This window comes from Callithrix jacchus, chromosome 4 (genome assembly GCF_049354715.1).
Source record: "Callithrix jacchus isolate 240 chromosome 4, calJac240_pri, whole genome shotgun sequence".
NCBI classification, from domain to species: Eukaryota; Metazoa; Chordata; class Mammalia; order Primates; family Cebidae; genus Callithrix; species Callithrix jacchus.
In genome coordinates, this window is record NC_133505.1 from 151,281,391 (window position 1) to 151,303,007 (window position 21,617).

At 36.6% G+C, this 21,617-nt stretch overlaps 1 protein-coding gene across 9 annotated transcripts in view; it reads left to right on the forward strand.

The window, feature by feature from the left end:
• The window catches only part of UTRN (utrophin), a 578,097-nt gene that overhangs the window by 234,773 nt on the left and 321,707 nt on the right, over positions 1-21,617 (forward strand). For all 9 annotated transcript variants that reach the window (XM_008995200.5, XM_078370245.1, XM_035296914.3 and 6 more), the window contains 7 exons: positions 103-264; positions 689-826; positions 6,187-6,378; positions 7,195-7,367; positions 14,415-14,565; positions 15,982-16,157; positions 21,127-21,262. In XM_008995200.5, the coding sequence (XP_008993448.4) occupies positions 103-264; positions 689-826; positions 6,187-6,378; positions 7,195-7,367; positions 14,415-14,565; positions 15,982-16,157; positions 21,127-21,262 (1,128 nt within the window). The remainder of the gene's footprint in view (positions 1-102; positions 265-688; positions 827-6,186; positions 6,379-7,194; positions 7,368-14,414; positions 14,566-15,981; positions 16,158-21,126; positions 21,263-21,617) is intronic.

Below are 21,617 nucleotides of genomic sequence, written 5' to 3' on the forward strand. Positions count from 1 at the left end.
ATTACAAAAATGCTGGTTTCTCTCTTGACATCCCATCTTTCTGATTAATGATGGAAAGTGAAGTTACGAATCTATTTTCAGAGAACTCTTTTTCTTCTACAGTTGCTAATTGCTCAGGAACCATTATCGTACCAATGTTTGGTCACCACTGAAACATTTGAAACTGGTGTGCCTTTCTCTGACTTTGAAAAATTAGAAAATGACATAGAAAATATGTTAAAAGTTGTGGAAAAACACTTGGAATCCAGTGATGAGGATGAAAAGGTTGGTTCAAGGAGATTTCAAAACTCTGGTGTTTCCATTTTTCCTCTGTATTAATTTTATTTTTACATCAATGATGTTTACCCATATAATCTGTCAAACATGGTGAAACAGATTCAAATATGAATTTTTAATGTGTGTCAATGTAAGAGTCACATGATTCATGCTTAAAATGAAAATAGGCACACTTTCTGAACTGAAGATGATTCTTAGTATTATCTATCTAATGTTTGCTAAACTCTCTTTGAGATATTTTATCTTCAAATTTAAAATGTGCTTAAATAATAAATTTTTTCATCATTCAGACTAACGTACCTTGACTTACGTTAATTGATTAAGTAGGTTAGTTTTCCTTCTTAGGAGCTGATAGGAAGTGACCCTATGCTTTTTTCTTTTGAGTAATTTTTTTTTTCTTTTAAACATTCAGATGGATGAGGAGAGAGCCCAGATTGAGGAAGTTCTACAAAGAGGAGAACAAATGTTACATCAACCTATGGAAGATAATAAAAAAGAAAAGATCCGTTTACAGTTACTACTTTTGCATACAAGATACAACAAAATTAAGGTATTATGATCGGAGAGTCTCTGTTGCATTTAAACACCTTACTTAACTCTTGCCGTTCAGATGTGTGATGTTGCATCACAAATGCTTAACACAGCAGTTGGAATATCATCTCCTCCTTTCTAGTGTGTGTTACTCCATGTGTTTGTATTATTGGATGGCACAGAACTCAAAATAGAAATGTAAAACCCTGTTGTTGGCCATCTCTTTTGTACTTCTGATTATGTATCAAACCTAAAAGAGATCTATCTATTTCAGAAGTGGCTTCCTCCAATTCGGTATTTTATTTGTGAAGGTCTTGGCTATGTAAAAAAAAATCCTAGGTTAAAAATAGCTAAATTTGTGAAACTGATGTAATATGATTTATATTCTAGCAAAGATTCACTACCCACTCTCTTTTTATTTCTTTATATTTCTATTTTTTTTTAAGATGGGAATCTCACTATGTTTCCTGGGCTGATCTTGAACTCCTGGGCTCAAGTGATGCTTCTGTGTCAGCCTCCTAAGTTTCTGGGACTACAGGTGTGGGCCACTGTACCCAGCTCCAGCTCTTTTTAAAATTGCAATCTTTCTAGCTGCATTTTAAGTGTGCTCTTGTTCCCTGGGGTCTGTTCTTCTGTAGTTCCTTCTAGAACAATTTTTATTTGATGACTTCGGAAATTAAGTAGATTGATGATGGTACTGTATTTTTACTGTACCTTTTCTATGTTTAGATATGTTTAGATACACAAATACTTACAATTGTGTTTCAGAATTGCCTGTAGTATTCAGTGCAATAACGTGCTGTAAAGTTTTAGCCTAGGAGCAACTGACTATACCACATAGCCTGGGTACTGGAGGCTGCACCATCTAGGTTTGTGTAAGTGTACTCTATGATGTTTGCATGACAACGAGATGACCTAAAGACACATATCTCGGAACATGTCCCTGTTATTAAGCAATGCATGACTATACTTTAAAAACTAGCTATTCTCTCAAGGCTGAAGCCTCAACACCCTTCTTAAGTATTTCATGTTCCTCACAGATCTTCTCACATCACACTGAGTAGGCATTAAAACCATTGGGTCTATGAAGCAAGATATAGGTCTGAACTTGAAATTAGATATTGCTCTACCAGCTGCTTGTTTTATGGCCATGAGAAAGTGACTTAGCTTACTTTATTTCACTATCCCTTCCATAATTTAGAGATACGATTTTCTCCCATGAGCTACTATATTCCATGAACATATTCTTATGTCTGATTTTTCTCACTCTGGCACATCCTTCATTATCTTCCTCAGTTATTCTCCCCAACATCATGGCTGATCATGTCATTCCTTCATCTAAGAAACTGCTTAGGAAAATATTGCAAAAAACAAAAAAGCTTTAAATGCCAGGCTTGTCAATACAACGACATACAGTCTTCAGTCTGACCCCTGGCTCTTTATGTCTTTGATTTGCTGCCATTTCCCATGTAGTAGAGCCACACTGGTTTTCTTTACATTTTCGTAAACACATTGTGTGCCTTAGCACATCTGGGAACTTCCTAATTTTATTCCCATTCCCTGGAGTGAGTTTTGTCTTTTAGGTTAGCTGAAAAATGTATTATTTTTTGACTCAGCTCCATTTTTATTTCTAACTTCGGTCAGATTTCATTATAGTTCTCTGTTTCATTGTGACTTTTTAAAGTATCTTTCTTCCCTTGTACTTCTCCAAGGCTTTAGGCCATATATTTTTCATCTTTGAGTCCAACATCAGAAATTATTACTGGCACAAAATAGAAATAAGTTTTAAGCTTTTAATACATAAATAAATTTGTTTGTTAAAAGTACTAATATAAACTATATAGCCTAATTTCATTCTGGCTTTACTAGCATTAGTAGGTCAACTATGATACATGCTTCAAATCTATAGTTTTCAAATTGATATGATTCTTAACTGTGAACATCAGAATTACTTTGGGGAGCTTTACAAAAATTGCAATGCCCAAATCTAACTCCTGAACCAGTTAATTCAGAATCTTTCAGTTTGGACCTAGGTGTAGGCATTTACAAAAACAAAACAAACATTTGTAGATGATTTTAGCGTGCAATTAAGATTGAGAAGCACTAGTTTACAGGACTCATCGTCCTATTTGAAATATATGTTAAGTGTTAACATATATTTGTTTTTCCAATTTGTTTACTACAGTATTAATGTTTTTAAATTATGTACGGGCACTTTATAAAAATATTAACCATGTATCATATTTTCTATAAAATATTACCTTATTGATACTTCTAATTATTTTGCCTTTAGGATGCAACCATTTAAAATTTTTGTTTAGCCACAGGTGACTATATTTTTATTAATCATTTTTTGGGGATCTAAAAAGTTTTTTTCCCTACATAAGTCGGTGAATATTTAATTCTGTTTAGTTCCAGGTTTTTCCTATGGTTTGGTAAAAACAAAACTTACAAATTTTATAAAACAGTCACTTAAAAAACTCTTTAATCTAGACTTTGCTATATGATATGAGCTACATCATGTAACACTGTCTCATTTCAGAACTGACCTCTAATATATTTGTGTTTCTGTGTCCTAGGAGAATTCTTTAAAAATAAAATTGTCCAGAAGTAAAGTCTCGGTCAGATCGTGACGACAAGTTTTTAGCCCTAGGACATTTTGATTGATCACTTTCTTGGGGAAAAAAAAGTCTATTTTGGGAATACAGAAAGCACATGTTTAAATCTTGAACTGTCTTGCTGCTTCTGCAAGAGTTTGGAGGCTCAGAAAAATCGTCAATTATCTTACAGTCTGAAAAGAAAAAGAGACAGTCTTAATGAATGTGAATTTTTTAAACTTGAAACTTGATGATACCTACTGACCTCCCTAGTTTATCCTAAAGCCTCGGGTACATATGATCTTGCAGAATGACAATCTGTTATGTAACTGAGGAAGCAGCACAGGAACTCTCTAGTCTTGCAGTAGTTGCTAAGGTAGAAAAGTGGCTCCCAACACTTATCCAACAGAGCAGATGAAAAAGCAACTGTGGGCCGGGCACAGTGGCTCATGCCTCTAATCCCAGCACTTTGGGAGGCCGAGGTGGGCGGATGACGAGGTCAAGGGATCAAGATCATCCTGGCCAACATGGTGAAACCCTGTGTCTACTAAAAAAATTAGCTGGGCATGGTGGCACGCACCTGTAGTCCCAGCTACCTGGGAGGCTGAGGCAGGAGAATTGCTTGGACCCAGGAGCGGAGGTTGCAGTGAACTGAGATTGCGCCACTGCACTCCAGCCTGGCGCCTGGCGACAGAGCAAGACTTTGTCTCAAACAAACAAACAAACAAACAAACAAGAAAAACCAAAAAAACCCCACAACTGTGGCATGTATTATCTGGTGATGCTAAATGAAGAAAGTGCTACGAAATTAAATGCCCTACAAGCATAATAAAGTAGTTTGATGTCTGGAGTTTTTTTGGTTTTTTGGAAAACAGATGACCTTTGAGCCAAATCTTGGTTAATAGATGGGAAGACAAGCAGGAAAATGGGTCCCAGTTTCCTGTTCCCTATTTTACTTTTTTGACATGATTACTCAACCTAGAAATACTTTCATTGGGCTATTTTCTTTTCCTTATTGTTAAGAGGAACAATAGTTGAGCCTGGTATTTTGTGGTTTTCCAAAAAAATGGGCTTGTTTCAAATGAAAATTTGAAAAAATTATTTTTAATTGCTTCTTTACTGAAAAAATACTTAACATCTTTTTATTCATAACTGGTTTCTGGGTAGGCATGTTACTTATTTCAGCATCCTTTTATATTTGCTTAAAACATGGAATTTCCTTCCTTAGACCTATGGGTAAATATCTAGAAATGCTTTCTGACCAAAATTTGAACACGTAGTACGAGGATAATAAAATTAATCTTGGAGATAAGGGTAATTAGTTCTATTGTTAAAGTAAAGAAATCTATAGACCTGCTTCTAACCTGACTATCCAGAATTGCTCATCAGTTGATGGAAGGGGTAGTTTAACAAATTCTAGGAGGCAATAATGTAGTCCTCTAGGTTCAATACCATGTGATCCACTTGATGATTTTAGTCATGAGACTTGGATTCATTTAGAGATTGAATTATAACTATTTTCAAGATCACAAACTGAATGAACAATGCATTTGTGATCATTTTAACTATCCTCTTGAATTTATAGGTGATTATCAATTTTTAGAAGTTCCATGGGAGAAGTGAAAGTGTCAAGGAAAGTACCTTAATTCATGAGCAGCTGCACGTTGGCCCTTTGCAAATGGTAATAGACAGCATTTATTAAATTGTGGCCATCTAGGAGTAAAGGATTTGAACTCCTGAAGGACTGGTGGTCTATTCCAGAAAGGACTTTATTGTTTAGAAAGCTCTGAGAAGAGGGCTGGGCATGGTGGCTCATGCCTATAATCCCAGTTCTTTGGGAGGCCTAGATGAACTAATCACTTCAGGTCAGGAGTTTGAGACCAGCCTGGCCAACATGGTAAAACCCCATCTCTACTAAAAATACAAACGTTAGCTGGGCGTGGTGGTGCACACCTGTAATCCCAGCTACTCAGGAGGCTGAGGCAGGAGAATTGCTTGAACCTGGGAAGTAGAGGTTGCAGTGAGCCGAGATCACACCATTTCAATACAGCCTGGGAGACAGAGCAAGACTCTGTCAACACCCACCCCCCACACCACCCAAACACACAAAATAAAAATGAAAAAGAAAGCTCTGAGAAGAGGATCCAGAAAATCTATATTAGGGCAAATGAGTAGTCCATAGAGCCTCACGTCTGTTTAAATATGGCATTTCAAGATCTATTTTCTCATGTAGGATATTACTGCTCTGTAATATTATTCTCAGAGGTTAAGATTACATAATGAATTACCTGGGTATTATTTTAATCAAACCCCTTTTTGCATTTCATGTTGTGTTATGGAAACATGTTTAACTCGCTTATATTTTTAGCAGTGAGGCCCATTTAAAAAATTGTGATATTTTTAAAAGGGTGAAATCACAATGGTATCAGAATGTTTTATTTTATATAAAACTTTATGATTGGGGACATATTCATGTTCCTTCAGCTTACGTTTTCTGTTTTCTAACTGAGTTTAGATGACATAGATCTTAAAGCCTGTCAAATTGTTAACATACTTATACTGTTTAATAGCATGCTGCCGATGAAAATTAGAATACAGATTGTTAAAGGTTTCTGTTGCAAGGTAGGTTTATAATATAAAACATTAAAACTAAATTTAAAAGATGTGGCACATGATATTGCGTTTCTTCACACAGTAGTCTTATATTTTCTCAATGTGTTATTATTCGTTGTGGGGATATTTTAAGATATATGCATTCTTTTGTTTTTTACTGTTTTTGTAGGCAATCCCTATTCAACAGAGGAAAATTGGTCAGCTTGCTTCTGGAATGAGATCATCACTTCTCCCTACAGATTATCTGGTTGAAATTAACAGAATTTTACTTTGCATGGATGATGTTGAATTATCGCTTAATATTCCAGAGCTCAACACTGCTGTCTATGAAGACTTCTCTTTTCAGGAAGACTCTCTGAAGGTAGATCTCCAGGCACTGTGTTTGAATGTCCACAGTTAATGCCAGAGTAGGACATTTGTTCTTGTGCCTACTTATATGGTCTACATGTTTTACAATTTGTGCCAGGGAATTAATAATGTGTATGACTAGTAAAGCTTTCCTTTATTTTCCAAGAAAATATAATACATTTTGAATTTTTAAAAACTGGGTATGGATTAAGGAGGCGCAGTTACTTCCAACATCAGAGCCTTTGTTTAAAATTAAACACAGACACAGACCACCTTTCTGTCTTATAAATTAGATTGGCAGCTGATGTTAATTGTCAGCATTTATCAGGCAATTTATAATGATTTAAAATTGGCCAGTTGTTGAGGTATGGAGTGGCATCTTGATTGTACGTTAGTTAAACTTTTAAATTCTATCAAGGCATTTTCATGTAACTTGATGGCATTTGTATATAAAGTCACTGATAATATGGATTTGATGATGCATTCCTGTCATTTAAGCATTATGAGATATTTGAAAATATCAATATTTCTAGCTTCAAATGCCTTATTACCTATAGAGAATGTTATTGAAGCTTTTCATGTGTCCCGTACATATGCTACTATTGTGAGGAGTTTTTTCTTGCTACGAGTATATTATGTAGCGTATTTCACACACTTTGGCCAATATAGGGCATCATTTTTTTAAAAAGTTCCCAGTTTTCCTGAGCAACAATGGTTATGCCTCATTATTACCTTAAATGAGTGTTCTACAATATAAATTTCTGGTCATCTGTGATTCCTTTTTTGTTACTTTGCTGGATTTTGTTAATCTATGCCAATATATTTTTAGAATATCAAAGACCAACTGGATAAACTTGGAGAGCAGATTGCAGTCATTCATGAAAAACAGCCAGATGTCATCCTTGAAGCCTCTGGACCTGAAGCCATTCAGATCAGAGATGCACTTACTCAGCTGAATGCAAAATGGGACAGAATTAATAGAATGTATGGTGATCAGAAAGGGTATGTGTAAATGAAATTAATACTTAATTTTTATAAAATGCCTGCAAGTTTACGGGCCATGAAAAAGGTCATGTGTGCATTGAGATTAATGAGAATATGTTTCATATCCTTGTAATTTGCCTTTTTTTTTTTTCTCTTGAGATAGAGCCTTGCTCTGTCACCAGGTTGGAGTGCAGTAGTGCGATCTCGGCTCACTGTAACCTCTGCCTCCTGGGTTCAAGTGATTCTCCTGCCTCAGCCTGCCAAGTAGCTGGGATTACAGGCACACACAACCACGCCTGGCTAATTTTTGTATTTTTAGTAGAAATGGAGTTTCACCATGTTGGCCAGGCTTGTCTCAAACTCCTGACCTCAGGTGATCCTTCCGCCTTGGCCTCCCAAAGTGCTGGGATTACAGGTGTGAGCCACCGCACCCAGTTTGATAAATTCTGATGAATATAGTTCCTTCAAGAAGGAATGTGATCATGTACAGATGACCCTTTATAATATAATATCTTGGTAATATAGAAGCACTTTTAATTTTTAGTGTCTATATAGTGTCCATTCTCTGTAAAAAATTAAAGAAAATTTACATTAATGTTTACTTTCTCTGCACATTTGATGATTAATGTGAGTGAAGAACAGAGGCAGCTACAGCTAACTAGAATCCATATATAACACCAAACACTTCTTTATAAACTTCTGTTTAAATAAATGCTTTTGAGCCTTCTTCTTACTAGATTTTGACCAGGCCTATTAATAGAAATGAAAACGGGTAGATTTTTGTCAGTAGCTCTAGATGTGATGGAAAGGCAAATACGTTGTGAAATAACCCAACAGAAAGTGCTGTGTAAGAGGAAAGGGAGCACAGAATAATACATTGGGTGACTTGAGAGGCATACACACAAAAACTAGGCATTGTGTTCCTCATCTTTTTTTTTTATTTTAGCCCACATACTTCATGTGACTAATGAATCCTTGAAAAGATAGTTTTTAGTGGCCTTTGGGATATTCCCTTGTATGGCTTTTACAAATTTTTTCTTTGTTCCTTCGGAGAACCTTCATTTACATACATCTTTATCCATACTTATATTTCATTAGGCTTGATCATTAGATGAAGACAAATTTCTTTAAAAATAGTAGGGCCGGGTGCAGTGGCTCACACCTGTAATCCCAGCACTTTGGGAGGTCAAGGCGGGTGGATCACGAGGTCAACAGATTGAGATCATCCTGGTTAACATGGTGAAACCCCGCCTCTACTAAAAATACAAAAAATTAGCTGAGCATGGTGGCGCGTGCCTGTAATCCCAGCTACTCAGGAGGCTGAGGCAGGAGAATTGCCTGAACCCAGAAGGCGGAGGTTGCGGTGAGCCGAGATCGCGCCATTGCACTCCAGCCTGGGTAACAAGAGCAAAACTCCATCTCAAAAAAATAATAATAATAATAATGACATTTAAACCTCTGTATTATATCATAAAATTGATTAGTATATCCCTGCCAACAGTATTTATAAAAATGCCCTTCTTCTTGAGCCCTTACTAACATTGATGGGTGTTTTAAAAATTAGTTTTAATTTGCCAATTTTATAGTGATAGATTACATCTCAATTCTATTTTCATTTTTTAAATTATTAGTGCTACTAATTTGTATACATTAATTTTGTATCCTGAAACTGTGCTGAATTTATTTACCAGTTTTAGGAGCTTTTTGGATGAGTTGTTAGGGTTTTCTAGGTATATGATCATGTTATCAGCAAACGGTGACACTTTGACCTCCTTTTAAGTGATTCAGCTGCCCTTCTGTCTGATTGCTCTGTCTAGGACTTCTGGTACTGTGTTGAATAGAAGTGGTGAAGGTGGCCATCCTTGTCTTGTTCCAGTTCTCAGGGGGAATGGTTTCAACTATTCCTGCTTCAGTGTAATGTTGGCTATGGGCTAAAAGTGATAGATGGGTTTTATTACCTGAAGGTATGCTCCTTCTATGCAAATTTTGCTGAGGATTTTAATCATAAAGTGATGCTAGATTTTGTCAAATGCTTTTTCTGAGTCTATTGAGATGATCATATGATTTTTGTTTTAATTCTCTTTATGTGGGGTATCACATTTATTGACTTGTGTATGTAAAATCATCCCTGCATTCCTAGTATGAAACACACTTGATCATGGTGTATTCTCTTTTTGATATGTTATTGGATTCAAATAGCTAGTATTTTGTTGAGGACTTTTGCATCTATGTTCATCAGGGATTTGGTCTGTAGTTTTCTTTTTTGTTATGTCCTTTTCTGGTTTTGGTATGAGGGTAATACTGGCTTCCTGGGATGATTTAGGTAGGATTCTGTCTTTGTCATTTGGAATAGTGTTGATAGGATTGGTACTAATTATTCTTTGAATGATAGAATTGAGCTGTGAATCCATTTGGTAGTAGACCTTTTTTTTGCTGGTAATTCTTTAATTACAATTTTAATCTTGCTGCTTGATATTGGTCTGTTTAGAGTTTCTATTTCTTTCTGGTTTAATTTAGGAGAATTGTATATTTCCAGGAATTTATCCATCTCCTCTAGGTCTTCTAGTTTATGCATATAAAAGTGTTCATAGTAGCCTTGAATGATCTCCTCTCCTCCCTTCCTCCCTTTCTCCTTCCTTCCCTCCTCTGCTCCTCCCCTCCTCCTCTCCTCCCTTCCTCCCTCCCTCCCTCCCTCCCTCCCTCCCTCCCTTCCTTCCTTCCTTCCTTCCTTCCTTCATTCCTTCCTTCCTACCTTCCTTCTTTCCTTCCTTCTCTCTCTTTCTCTCTCTGTCTTTCTGTCTTTTCTTTCTTTCTCATTTCACTCTTGCTGTCCAGTTTGGAGTATAGTGGAGTGATCTCAGCTCATTGCAACCTCTCCCTTCCAGTTTCAAGAAATTCTCCTGCCTCTGCCTCCCAAGTAGCTGGGATTACAGGTGCCCACCACCATGCCTGGCTATTTTTTTTTTTTTTGTATTTTTAGTAGAGACGGGGTTTCACCGTATTGGCCAGACTGGTCTCGAACTCCTGACCTCATGATTCACCTGCCTTGGCCTCCCAAAATGCTGGGATTGCAGGTGTGTGCCACCGCACCCAGCTTATTTATGTTTTCAAAGAACCAGCTTTTTGTTTCATTTATTTTTTGTAATTTTTTTGTTTCACTTTCATTTAGTTCTGTTCTGATCTTGGTTATTTTTTTTCTTCTGTTGGGTTTGGGTTTGGGTTTGGTTTGTTCTTGTTTCTCTAGTTCTTTGAGGTGTGACTTTAGATCGTCTATTTGTGCTTTTTCAGACTCTTTGATGTAGGCATTTAATGCTATGAACTTTCTTGTTAGCACTGCTTTTGCCCTATCCCAGAAGTTTGGGTAGGTTGTGTCACTATTATTGTTCAGTTCAAAGAATTTTTAAATTTCCGTCTTGATTTCGTTGTTGACCCAATGATCATTCAGAAGCTAGTTATTTAATTTCCATGTATTTGCATGGTTTTGAGGATTCCTTTCAGAGTTCATTTCCAATTTTGTTCCACTGTAGTCTGAGAGAGTATTTGATGTAATTTCAGTTTTCTTTAATTTGTTGAGACTTGTTTTGTGGCTTGTCACATGGTCTATCTTGGAGAATTTGCCATGTGCTCATGAATAGAATGTATATTCTTTAGTTGTTGGGTAGAATGTTCTGTTAATATCTGTTAAGTCCATTTGTTCTAGGGTATAGTTTAATTCCATTGTTTCTTTGTTGACTTTCTGTCTTGATGTCTTATCTAAAGCTGTTAGCGGAGTATTGAAGTCCACCACAATTAATGTGATGCTGTTTATCTCATTTCTTAGGTCTAGCAGTCATTGTTTTACAAATTTGGGAGCCCCAATGTTAGGTGCATATATGTTTAGGATTGTGATAATTCCCTGTTGGAGTAGTCATTTAATCATTGTATAATGTCCCTCTTTGTCTTTTTTTAACTGCTGTTGCTTTAACATTTGTTTTGTCAGATATAAAAATAGCTACTTCTGCTTGCTTTTGGTCCATTTGCATGGAATATCTTTCCCTTAAGTTAATGTGAGTTTTTATGTGTCAGGTGAGGCTCTTGAAGATAGTAGACACTTGGTTGTTGAATTTTTATAATTCTGCTATTCTATATATTTTATATGGAGCATTTAGGTCATTTACATTCAATGTTAGTATTGACATGTGAGGTACTATTCTACTTATTATGCTATTTGTTGCCTGAATACCTTTATTTTATTTTATTATTGTTTATAGGTCCTTTGAGTTTTACGCCTTTTTTTTTTTGAGCCAGAGGTTGCTCTGTCCCCCAGGCTGGAGTGCAGTGGTGTGATCTTGGTTCAATGCAACCTCCTCCTCCTGGGTTCAAGCGATTCTCCATCTCAGCCTACCAAGTAGTTGGGACTACAGGCACCTGCCACCACACCTAGCTAATTTTTCTTTTTTGTATTTTTTAGTAGAGTTGGGGGTTCACCATGTTTTCCAGGCTGGTCTCAAACTCCTGACCTCGGGTGATCTGCCCACCTGGGCCTCCCAAAGTACTGGGATTACAGGTGTGAAACACTGCACCCAGCTTAGATTTATGCTTTAAGGCGTATTTTGTTTTATTTCATTTCCAGGATTTGTTTCAAGATTTAGGGGTCCTTTTAGCAATTCCTATAGTGCTGGCTTGGTAGCAGAAAATTCTCTCAGTATTTGTCTGAAAAAGACTATCTTTCCTTCATTTATGAAACTTAGTTTCACTGGATACAAAATTCCTGGCTGATAATTGTTTTGTTTAAGGAAGCTAAAAATAGGATCCCAATCCCTTCTAGCTAGTAAGGTTTCTGTTGAGAAATCTGCTATTAATCTGTTAGGTTCTTCTATATACGTTATGTGATCCTTGCCTCACAGTTGTTAAGATTCTTTCTTCTTGACTTTAGGTAAACTGATGACTGTGTGCCTAGGCAATGACTTTTTGCAGTGCATTTTCCAGGTATTTTTTGAGCTTTTTTGTATTTGGATATCTAGATCTCTAGCAAGGCTGGGGAGGTTTTCCCAAATTATTCCCTCAAATATGGTTCCCATACTTTTAGATTTCTCTTCTTCTTGGGAACACAAATTATTCTTAGGTTTTGTCTTTTAACATAATCCCCAACTTCATGGAGGCTTTGTTCATTTTAAAAAATTCTTAGTTCTTTGTCAGATTGGGTTAATTCAAAAGCCTTTTCTTCAAGCTCTGAAGTTCTTTCTTCTGTTTGTTCGATTCTATTGCTGAGACTTTCCAGTGCATTTTGCATTTCTCTAAATGTGATTTTGATTTCCAGAAGTTGTGTTTGTTTTTTATTTATACTATTTATTTCACTGGAGATTGTTTTCATTTATATGCTGTGTCATTGTTTTGATTACTTTAAGTTGGTCTTCACGTTTTGCTGGTGCCTCCTTGACTGGTTTAATAATTGACTCTCTGGATTCTCTTTCTGGCAGTTCAGAGATTTTGCCCTGGTTTTGATCCACTGCTGGTGAGCTAGTGTGATCTTTCATGAGTGTTAAAGAATGTTGTTTTGTCGTATTACCATAATTGTTCTGGTTCCTCTCATTTGGGTAGGGTATGTCAGAGGGAAGATCTGGCACTCAGTGGCTGCTGTTCTGATTCCTTTGTCCCACGAGGTGCTCCCTTGATGTGGAGGTCTCCTCCTTCCCCTAGGGATGGGGCTTCCTGAGAACTGAACTGCAGTGGTTATTATTTCTCTTCTGAAGCTAGCCATCCAGCAGAGCTACTGGGTACCGAGCTGGTACTGGGGGGTGTCTGCCAAGAGTCCTGTGATGTGATTTGTCTTCAGGTCTCTCAGCTGTGTATACCAGCACCTGCTTTGGTGGAAGTAACAGGGGAGTCAAGTGGACTCTGTGAGTGTCCTTGGATGTATTCTGGTTAAGTTTGCTGGTTTTGTACTGGTTGGCCTCTAACCAGGAGATGGTGCTTTCGGGAGAGCATCAGTTGCAGTAGCATAGGGAGGAGTAGTATAGGCAGTGGCAGGCTCATAGAACTCCTCGGAGATTATGTTCTTTGTCTTTGGCTACCAGGGCAGGTAGAGAAAGACCATCAGGTTGGGGCAGGGTTAGGTGTATCTGAGTCAGACTCTCCTTGGGCAAGGTTTGTTGTGACTACTGTGGGGGATGGGGGTGTGGTTCTCAGACCCCCATCTGGAGGCTGGAAGTTCAAGATCAAGGTGTCAGTAGAGTTGGTGTCCAGTGAGGACTCTCTTATTAGTGTGCAGATGGCCACCTTCTTGCTGTATCCTCACATGAGAGAGCTCCGTAGTGAGTCTTTCTCTTATCATAAGGACACCAGTCGTTTCAGACTAGAGCCCCACACTTATGGGCTCATTTAACCTCCTCTGCCTCCTGAAAAGCTCTGTCTCTAAGTACAGTCACATTGCAGGGTTAGGGCTTCAATGGAAGAATTTTGATTGGACAAAATTCAGTATATAACACACAGATAAAGGAGTATATGGGCAGTTTGAAGTGTTTTGGCCTTTTGTGCTTTACCCTTGCCAGGAACTAAGTGTTCTGGCAGTAAAACAACATATATTTTCCCCAAGAAAATAATGGATCATATTTTATATTTCACAGTATTTAAATGTTAAATGTATAAAGTTGGAAGGGGTTAACATGCCTACAGCTAATCGATTCTGATTTTTCAAGCCAGAGAAGGCTACACCTTTTTAGTTTAAAAGCTGCTCCAGTATGTGCATGAGTGTGTTCATGAGTGTGTACATATGTGTGTGTGCATGAGTGTGCATGTGGTGCATGTGTGTACATGAGTGTGCATGTGTGTCTGTATGAGAGAGATGATTTGGTAGCTGGTGGTGTGAGCATGTTGCTTTACCCTTGGTATGATGCCTGTATCTCTAAGAGGACTTATTACATGTATCCCACTACAAAAATTGGTTTTGTGGAACATTAGATTGTGAATTCAGTTGTTTGAGATCTTTCTGTTTAAATGAGATTGGATTTTCTTTTTTAGAATAATTGCTCCTAGGCAGTCCTGGAAAGTTTAGAAACCTATTTTATTTTGTTCATTGTCCTCTAGTTATTTTGATAGGGCTATGGAAGAATGGAGTCAGTTCCACTGTGACCTTAATGATCTTACACAGTGGATAACAGAGACTGAAGAGTTACTGGTTGATACCTGTGCTCCAGATGGCAGCCTGGACTTAGAGAAAGCCAGGGTGCATCAGCAGGTGAGTGCTTTCTGTTAGAGGAGTGTGTTGCACATATGGTTAGTGTAAAAATACTCCTTAGTGGCTAATATGAAAAACAATTTTATTCAAACAATTTTATATTTAGAATAAAATGTGTAAAATTTTATGCCTAAGATTATACCAAGAACAAAAAGTTATATGCATGCCTTACCTCTGTTTTTTGTATTTAAACACTGAGGCATCTCATTTTTTTTATATCATTGATAGTTATCATAAAAGTAAATTATTCTGGAGTGACAGCAGGGCAGCTGCTCATGTAAGTCTAATTCAGTCTTGGGAAAATATAACACAAAGTTAGTTCTGCTGTTAACAATAGGTCTTTAAAAATAATGGTAGAAAGCACACACAATTTCAATTCTACCATTGATAAAAATATTTTCTCTTTTATTAAATTTTTAAAATGTGTTTTATTTAGAAGGACATGATAAGTTAAAGAGAATTCATTTATTTTTCTTATAAATATGTCAATGCATTTTTTAAAATTTTTGGAGTTACAGATAAGTGTTTAAATTTGACTTGAAAATATTCATTTAATCTGTAACTTAAACATTTGTAGACCAGTGTTTTAGCCTGTTCTCATGCTTCTAATAAACACATTCCCAAGACTGGGTAATTTATAAAGGAAAGACGTTTAATTGATGCACAGTTCAGCATGGCTGGGAAGCCCCTGGAAATTAACAGTCATGGTAGAATGGGAAACAAACACGTCCTTCTTCATATGGTGGCAGGAGAGAGAAGTGCTGAGCAAAGTAGGGGAAAAATTACCTATAAAACCATCATATCTCATGAGAACTCACTATCACTAGAACAGCATGAGAGTAACGACCCCTGATGATTCAGTTACCTCCTACTGGGTCCCTCCCATGGCACATAGGTATTATGGGAGCTACAATTCAAGATGACATTTGTGTGGGGACACAACCAAACCATATCAACCAGCAAAGCAATATCTTAGCAAAATGCACATTTAGGTTTACTTGTATATGGTAGGACACAAGGGTATAAGGATATACTGGGATATATTATTTTTTAAAAGCAATGCCTTCAAGCACTTATTTTAAAGAAGATGAGCAACTAATTATTATCAAACATGATTGATGCTTATACTTTATTGTAAACAGCTGTTACTTGTTTTATGTTATTAGACTGTCCTATTTCCTTGTATTTTGCCTGATGCCATTCATGAGAGTGGGTTAGATTTCAACATAAATTTCATTTAGCATGTTTATTGAAATGTAATTAAATAGTTTAAAAATGCCTTTTTAAATATAAAATATTTTTCCGGAAACTTGTTTCTTTAACACTTAAATTGATACCACAATACCTGGGTGGATTCATTGCATCAGAATCATTTGATTATTAGTGAAATTAATCTTGAGCTGTGGTCTGTTACAGGAACTTGAGGAGGGTATCAGCAGCCACCAGCCCAGTTTTGCAGCACTAAACCGAACTGGGGATGGGATTGTGCAGAAACTCTCCCAGGCAGATGGAAGCTTCTTGAAAGACAAACTGGCAGGTTTAAACCAACGCTGGGATGCAATCATTGCAGAAGTGAAGGATAGGCAGCAAAGGTGATTTGGCTTATTGTTTGCAGGCACAGGAGTGAACACATTTTGGGTAGAATCTTTTAAGATGCAATCCAACGAGTTATTTTATTGTTTGACATTATAATAGGAATTTTACTGATATTTAAGACCTCTGCTGCCCCTGTTCCCCATTCCTGTATTTTTAGGCTGTTCATAAAGTCTCACTTTTCTACTCAAATATTACATATGTAAAAAACAAACACCTTTATTCCTTTTATTTATGACTGCTTATTATGATATGGTGATTATGGTAGGAATTTAAAGTAGGTTTCAGGTTTGAAGGTCTGGGTTCAAGGTCAGACCTTCCTCTTGCTTATTTCCTGACTGAGCCTACATTAGTAATCCCTCTCAGTAAGTTGTTTTAGTGTCAAATGTGTTCTATTCTGTGTTTTGCAAATAGTAAAGTTTTTTGTCTATGTAGCATAATACATATAATATAGTATTATTAATTTTTATGTCAGATTATGTTACAATGCCTCAGATTTTATTTGGGTGTCTTCTCGTTGTAAATGAGTTTGATTATCAATGAATATAATGCTCAACACTATACATACTTTCCATATTTAAAATTATTTGACATTATTTTCTGAGACAGTCATTGAACTATTTCTACTTTCTACATTTCTCCTTTGCTTCATATATTCCATCATTCATGATCTTTTTGTTTGTTTGTTTCTCATTGGTAGTTTGTGGTTAAAAAGTCCAAGATATTTTTTTCTGTTAATTTTAACTCTGTTGATGAAGTATTATTTTAATGACAAGCTATCATTTTGTGAAAGTCCAATCTAATACTTTATCAGGCCCAGGATTATTATAAAACCTAAAATAGTCAAGTATGATGTGACCTACAGTTGCTGTTTATTTTAAAAATCTATTATTTTGGGTGTTTTGGTAAGAGACAAATAATAATTTGTATGGTGTGGTTGAGAGATTACCATGTGGCAGAGAGAGTATACAGCACTTTGCACATATTGCCTCATTTAGACCTCACGATTCCCCTCTAGGCGACTGTTAGGTTTTGTACAGCTTTGGAAACTGAGGCTGGGAGAGGCGAGGTTAAATAACTTGTCCCAGATCTCATGGAAAGTAAGTAATGATGCTATTTTATTCTCTCAAATATTATGCTGTACAAACTTGGAAAGATCACAGAACTCTCTGGCCAAAGTGTCTTCCTCTGGTAATGAGAACTACGGTATTACCACAGAGGATTGTCATGAGGATTAAATGCAGTAGTGTTTGTAAAATTTACATGCCTTGATTATTCATAGTAAACACTTAAAGTATCTATTTCTTGTGAAAGCAAGTTAGCTTAGAACTTATTCTCTAAGCATATTATTGCTGAATTTTGCCAGTGATTGATTAATGACCTCATCGATATTTATTGAGCTCTATGTTTAGCACTGAAGATACAAGTATGATTAAGAAACTCAAAGACTAAGAAGCAGAAGAAAATCATTAAAGAAAATATCATTAAGAAGATACAGTGTCAGAGAGGCAGATGTGATGGGTTGTGGAACTTAAGTATCACAGAAGAGGGATGCTGAAGCTGAGTTTTATGAAAATTTTCTATAAATTTCTTCTAGGGAGGCCCTTCTAAGCAAAAGGGCAGAAGTAAAACAGCAGTCCCAGTCCGGGTGTGGTGCCTCACGCCTGTAATCCCAGCACTTTGCCAGGCCAAGGCACGCAAATCATGAGGTCAGGAGTTTGAGATCAGCCTGGCCAACATGGTGAAACCCCATCTCTACTAAAAATACAAAAAATTAGCTGGTTGTGGTGGCAGGTACCTGTAATCTCAGCTATGTGGGAGTCTGAAGCAGGAAAATCACTTGAATCTGGGAGGCAGAGGTAGCACTGAGCCAAGATAGTCCCACTGCACTCCAGCTTGGGCAGCAGTGTGAGACTCTGTCTCAAAAAAAGAAAGGAAAAGAAGGGCAGGGGAGGGGAGGGAAGAAAAAAACCAGGGAAAGGAAGGGGGGGGGGAAGGGAGGGGAAAAAATCCAGCAGAGGTGGGAGGCATGAGTGGTATTGTCTTGTGAGAGATCTGCAAAGGATTGAAAGGAGAGGAGGGTTCAAAGACCAGAGGGAGGATTGGAGACTGAGGTCCCATAAGATTTTATATGTCATGCTATTTAGTTTGCATGGAGGGTCCTAGCTAGAAATGATTTATCTCCTAGACCTTTATTGTTTATTTTGAGACAGAATCACTGTCTGCCAGGCTGGAGTGTAGTGGCATGATCTCAGCTCACTGGTTTACTGCAACCTCTGCCTCCTGGGCTCAAGCAATTCTCGTGCCTCAGCCTCCTAGTAGCTGTGATGACAGGTGCCTGCCACCACGCCTGGCTAATTTTTGTATTTTTAGTAGAGATGGAGTTTCACCATGTTGGCCAGGCTGGTCTAGAACTCCTGGCCTCAAGTTGAGCTGCTGGCCTTGGCCTCCCAGTGTTCTGGGATTAGAGGCATGAGCCACTGTGCCCTTCCTCTCCTGGACCTTTTTAAGGAAAAACATGAACCTGCTGGGAGATATTAATTCTTCTAAAGATTGTCAAATAGATCTCTGTGGGGTGTGGTAATTACAGTTGCTAAAACTAACAAGGTGAAGCTAATACATATTTTACTCATTTTTTTAGAAGTAAAAAGAATAATGAATCTCCTCCCCAACAGCTTATATTTTGACTAAAACAATGTTTTTGTAAATTAAATGCTAAACTTCACTTTAGGTTTGTAATCTATATTAAATTGGGACTGTCTTGGATAGATTGTATGTATATTGTTATCGAAGTCTTTGAGAATTATCACAGAGTTCAATTTGTTTTTGTATTGAGTGCCCGTAGTTAAGAATTTGCATAGTTCAGCAACTTATGGAGTTATTTCTTCCTGTTTTTGGAGACAGGGTCTTGCTCTGATGCCCAGGCTGGAGTGCAGTGGTGCAATTATAGCTCACTGCATCCTTGAGCTTCTGGGCTCAAGTGATCCTCTCACCTCGGTCTTCTGAGTAGTTGGGGCTGCAAGTGTGTGCCACCACACCCAGCTGATTTTTAAATTGTTTGTAAAAATGGGGTCTCACCATGTTGTCCAGTTTGGTCTTGAACTCCTAGGCTCAAGTGATCCTCCTGCCTCAGTCTTCCAAAGTGCTGGGATTACAGCCATGAGCCACCATGCCCAGTGGTGTTATTCCTTAATGAGCAATTGTTATCTTCTGTCTGAACATGAATTTATAAGTAGTTTTTACTCTTAGAGATAGCATTTAAAATGTAGATTATATTTAGCTAGTTTGCAGGTGAAAATACTGGGTGACTCAAATACATCTTATTGAAATCACTTGATAATGCTAGTTTTCTTCATAGTTCTATTTTCCAAGTACTAAATTAGTCATGATCATAAAATTTTAACTTTGTTTTGGAAACAAAATGCCTATAATAGTATTTCGGGTGTTTCTAAAGTTGTTATTTAAGTTAAATACTTTTCAGTATGGAGGGTAGGTTACTTGTTTTAGTCTTAGTAATTAGTGCTATTGCTGTATTTATTTATTTTTAATCTTTTTGTTGTTGTTGTTGTTTAAACGAAGTTTCACTCTGTTGCCCAGGCTGGAATACAGTGGCCAAAACTTGGCTCACTGCAACCTCTGCCTCCCAGGTTCAAGCAGTTCTTCTGCCTCAGCCTCTTGAGTAGCTGGGACTACAGGCACACAACACCGTGCCCAGCTAATTTTTGTATTTTTGGTAGAGATGGAGTTTTACCATATTGGCCAGGCTGGTCTCGAACTCCTGACTTCATGATCCACTTGCTTTGGCCTTCCAAAGTGCTGGGATTACAGGGGCGAGCCACTGCGCCCAGCCTATTTTAATCTTAAAGGAGGATTCTTCCTTGATGAATACTTAAAAATTATGACTTTGTTATGATACTATCCTTCAAATATTATTGACTATTTATTAAATATATAAATTATATTTAATATTATATTGCATATTGCACCGTTGTGTTAAACCTTTTGTGATTAGAAATGAAAACTCATAGCCATAAAAACATAAATTCTTATTAGGGATGGTACAATATAATTCATTTACAAATTGCATTCAGTTTTTAAACCAGCAGTTAATTATAGCAGCTGTAAACATAAAGATACCACCAAGCTTTTAATAGCTTTCAAATCATTTTTAAAAATACATACTCTTATTTGTCACATGCGTTCTAATCATATTCCTATCTTCTGACAGATGGTTTATATTCTTGTAAATGTTATTCTTATAACACTATAGCGATCTAATTGAGGCAGTTCCTTTTTTATATTCATTTGACTATTTTCCTTGCATCATTTAAAACTTCTGCTTTGTTGTTTTCTACATCTCTTTTTGTAACTTGGTGCTATGTTCAAATATAATCGTTATTTCAGTGAGCCAGCCAAAGTCACATGTTTCTTGTCTTCCCTAATACTTGTAAGATTCTTCCATTCTTGGTACCTTGCTTTGTTCTTATTCTTTCTGTCCTGTGAATAAAGTAGACTAATTGTTGCCACCTAATGTGATAACATGTCATACAATAATTCCTTTCAATATTCTTGGAACACTCAAAGAGAATTATGCTTTTTCCCTTTTATTTTAGATAAAGACAGTTTTCACGTTTTAAAGAATTTTCATTATGTTGCAGAGTGACATCGAACATTAAAAAAGTCTTTTGTATTCAATTTTCACATAATTTTTTATGATGAGGGAAGATAACATTATTTAGTTTCAATGGTTTTGAATTCAACTAAGGAAAAAACTTCTTAGTCTATTATTAAACAATCTTTAGTATTGTAGGATATATACATTACTATTGATTCAGTTAAAAATACATATGAAAATAATTAATAGAAATTATTTATTTTGAGAAATATTTAGGATATACAAATCCATTATATAAGATTCTGCTTAATTGGATATTTTTCTCAATATTTTTAAATAATATATTCTTTTAGGCTAAAAGGAGAAAATAAGCAGGTGATGGAGTACAGACATCAGCTAGATGAGCTTATCTGTTGGTTAACAAAGGCTGAGCATGCTGTGAAAAAGAGATCCACCACGGAGCTGGGGGAAAACCTGCAGGATCTAAGAGTAGGTTGTTTATTTCTGTCTATATGCCTTTTGGTGCCTGAGCATTATACTTCAGAATAACATACTGTATGTCTGAGTAAGAAAAGGAAAAAGAAACTTTGTATTTTTTGGTAAATGTGGTGAACTTGAAAGAGGAATATTTTATTTTTTAAAGCACAGTTATAATTTTGGTCTTGCAGAGGTTAAACTGCACTGATGTAAAAAGAACAAACTATTATGGTTTCAGTGTTAGACCAAAGGTTTTTAGGATATTGTACTGACCTTATCATTAAAAAATACAATACGGCTATGAAATATAGTTTTTTGCTTTTAGATTTGAAGACAATTACTGATTATTATCTAGAAAGTTGCAAAA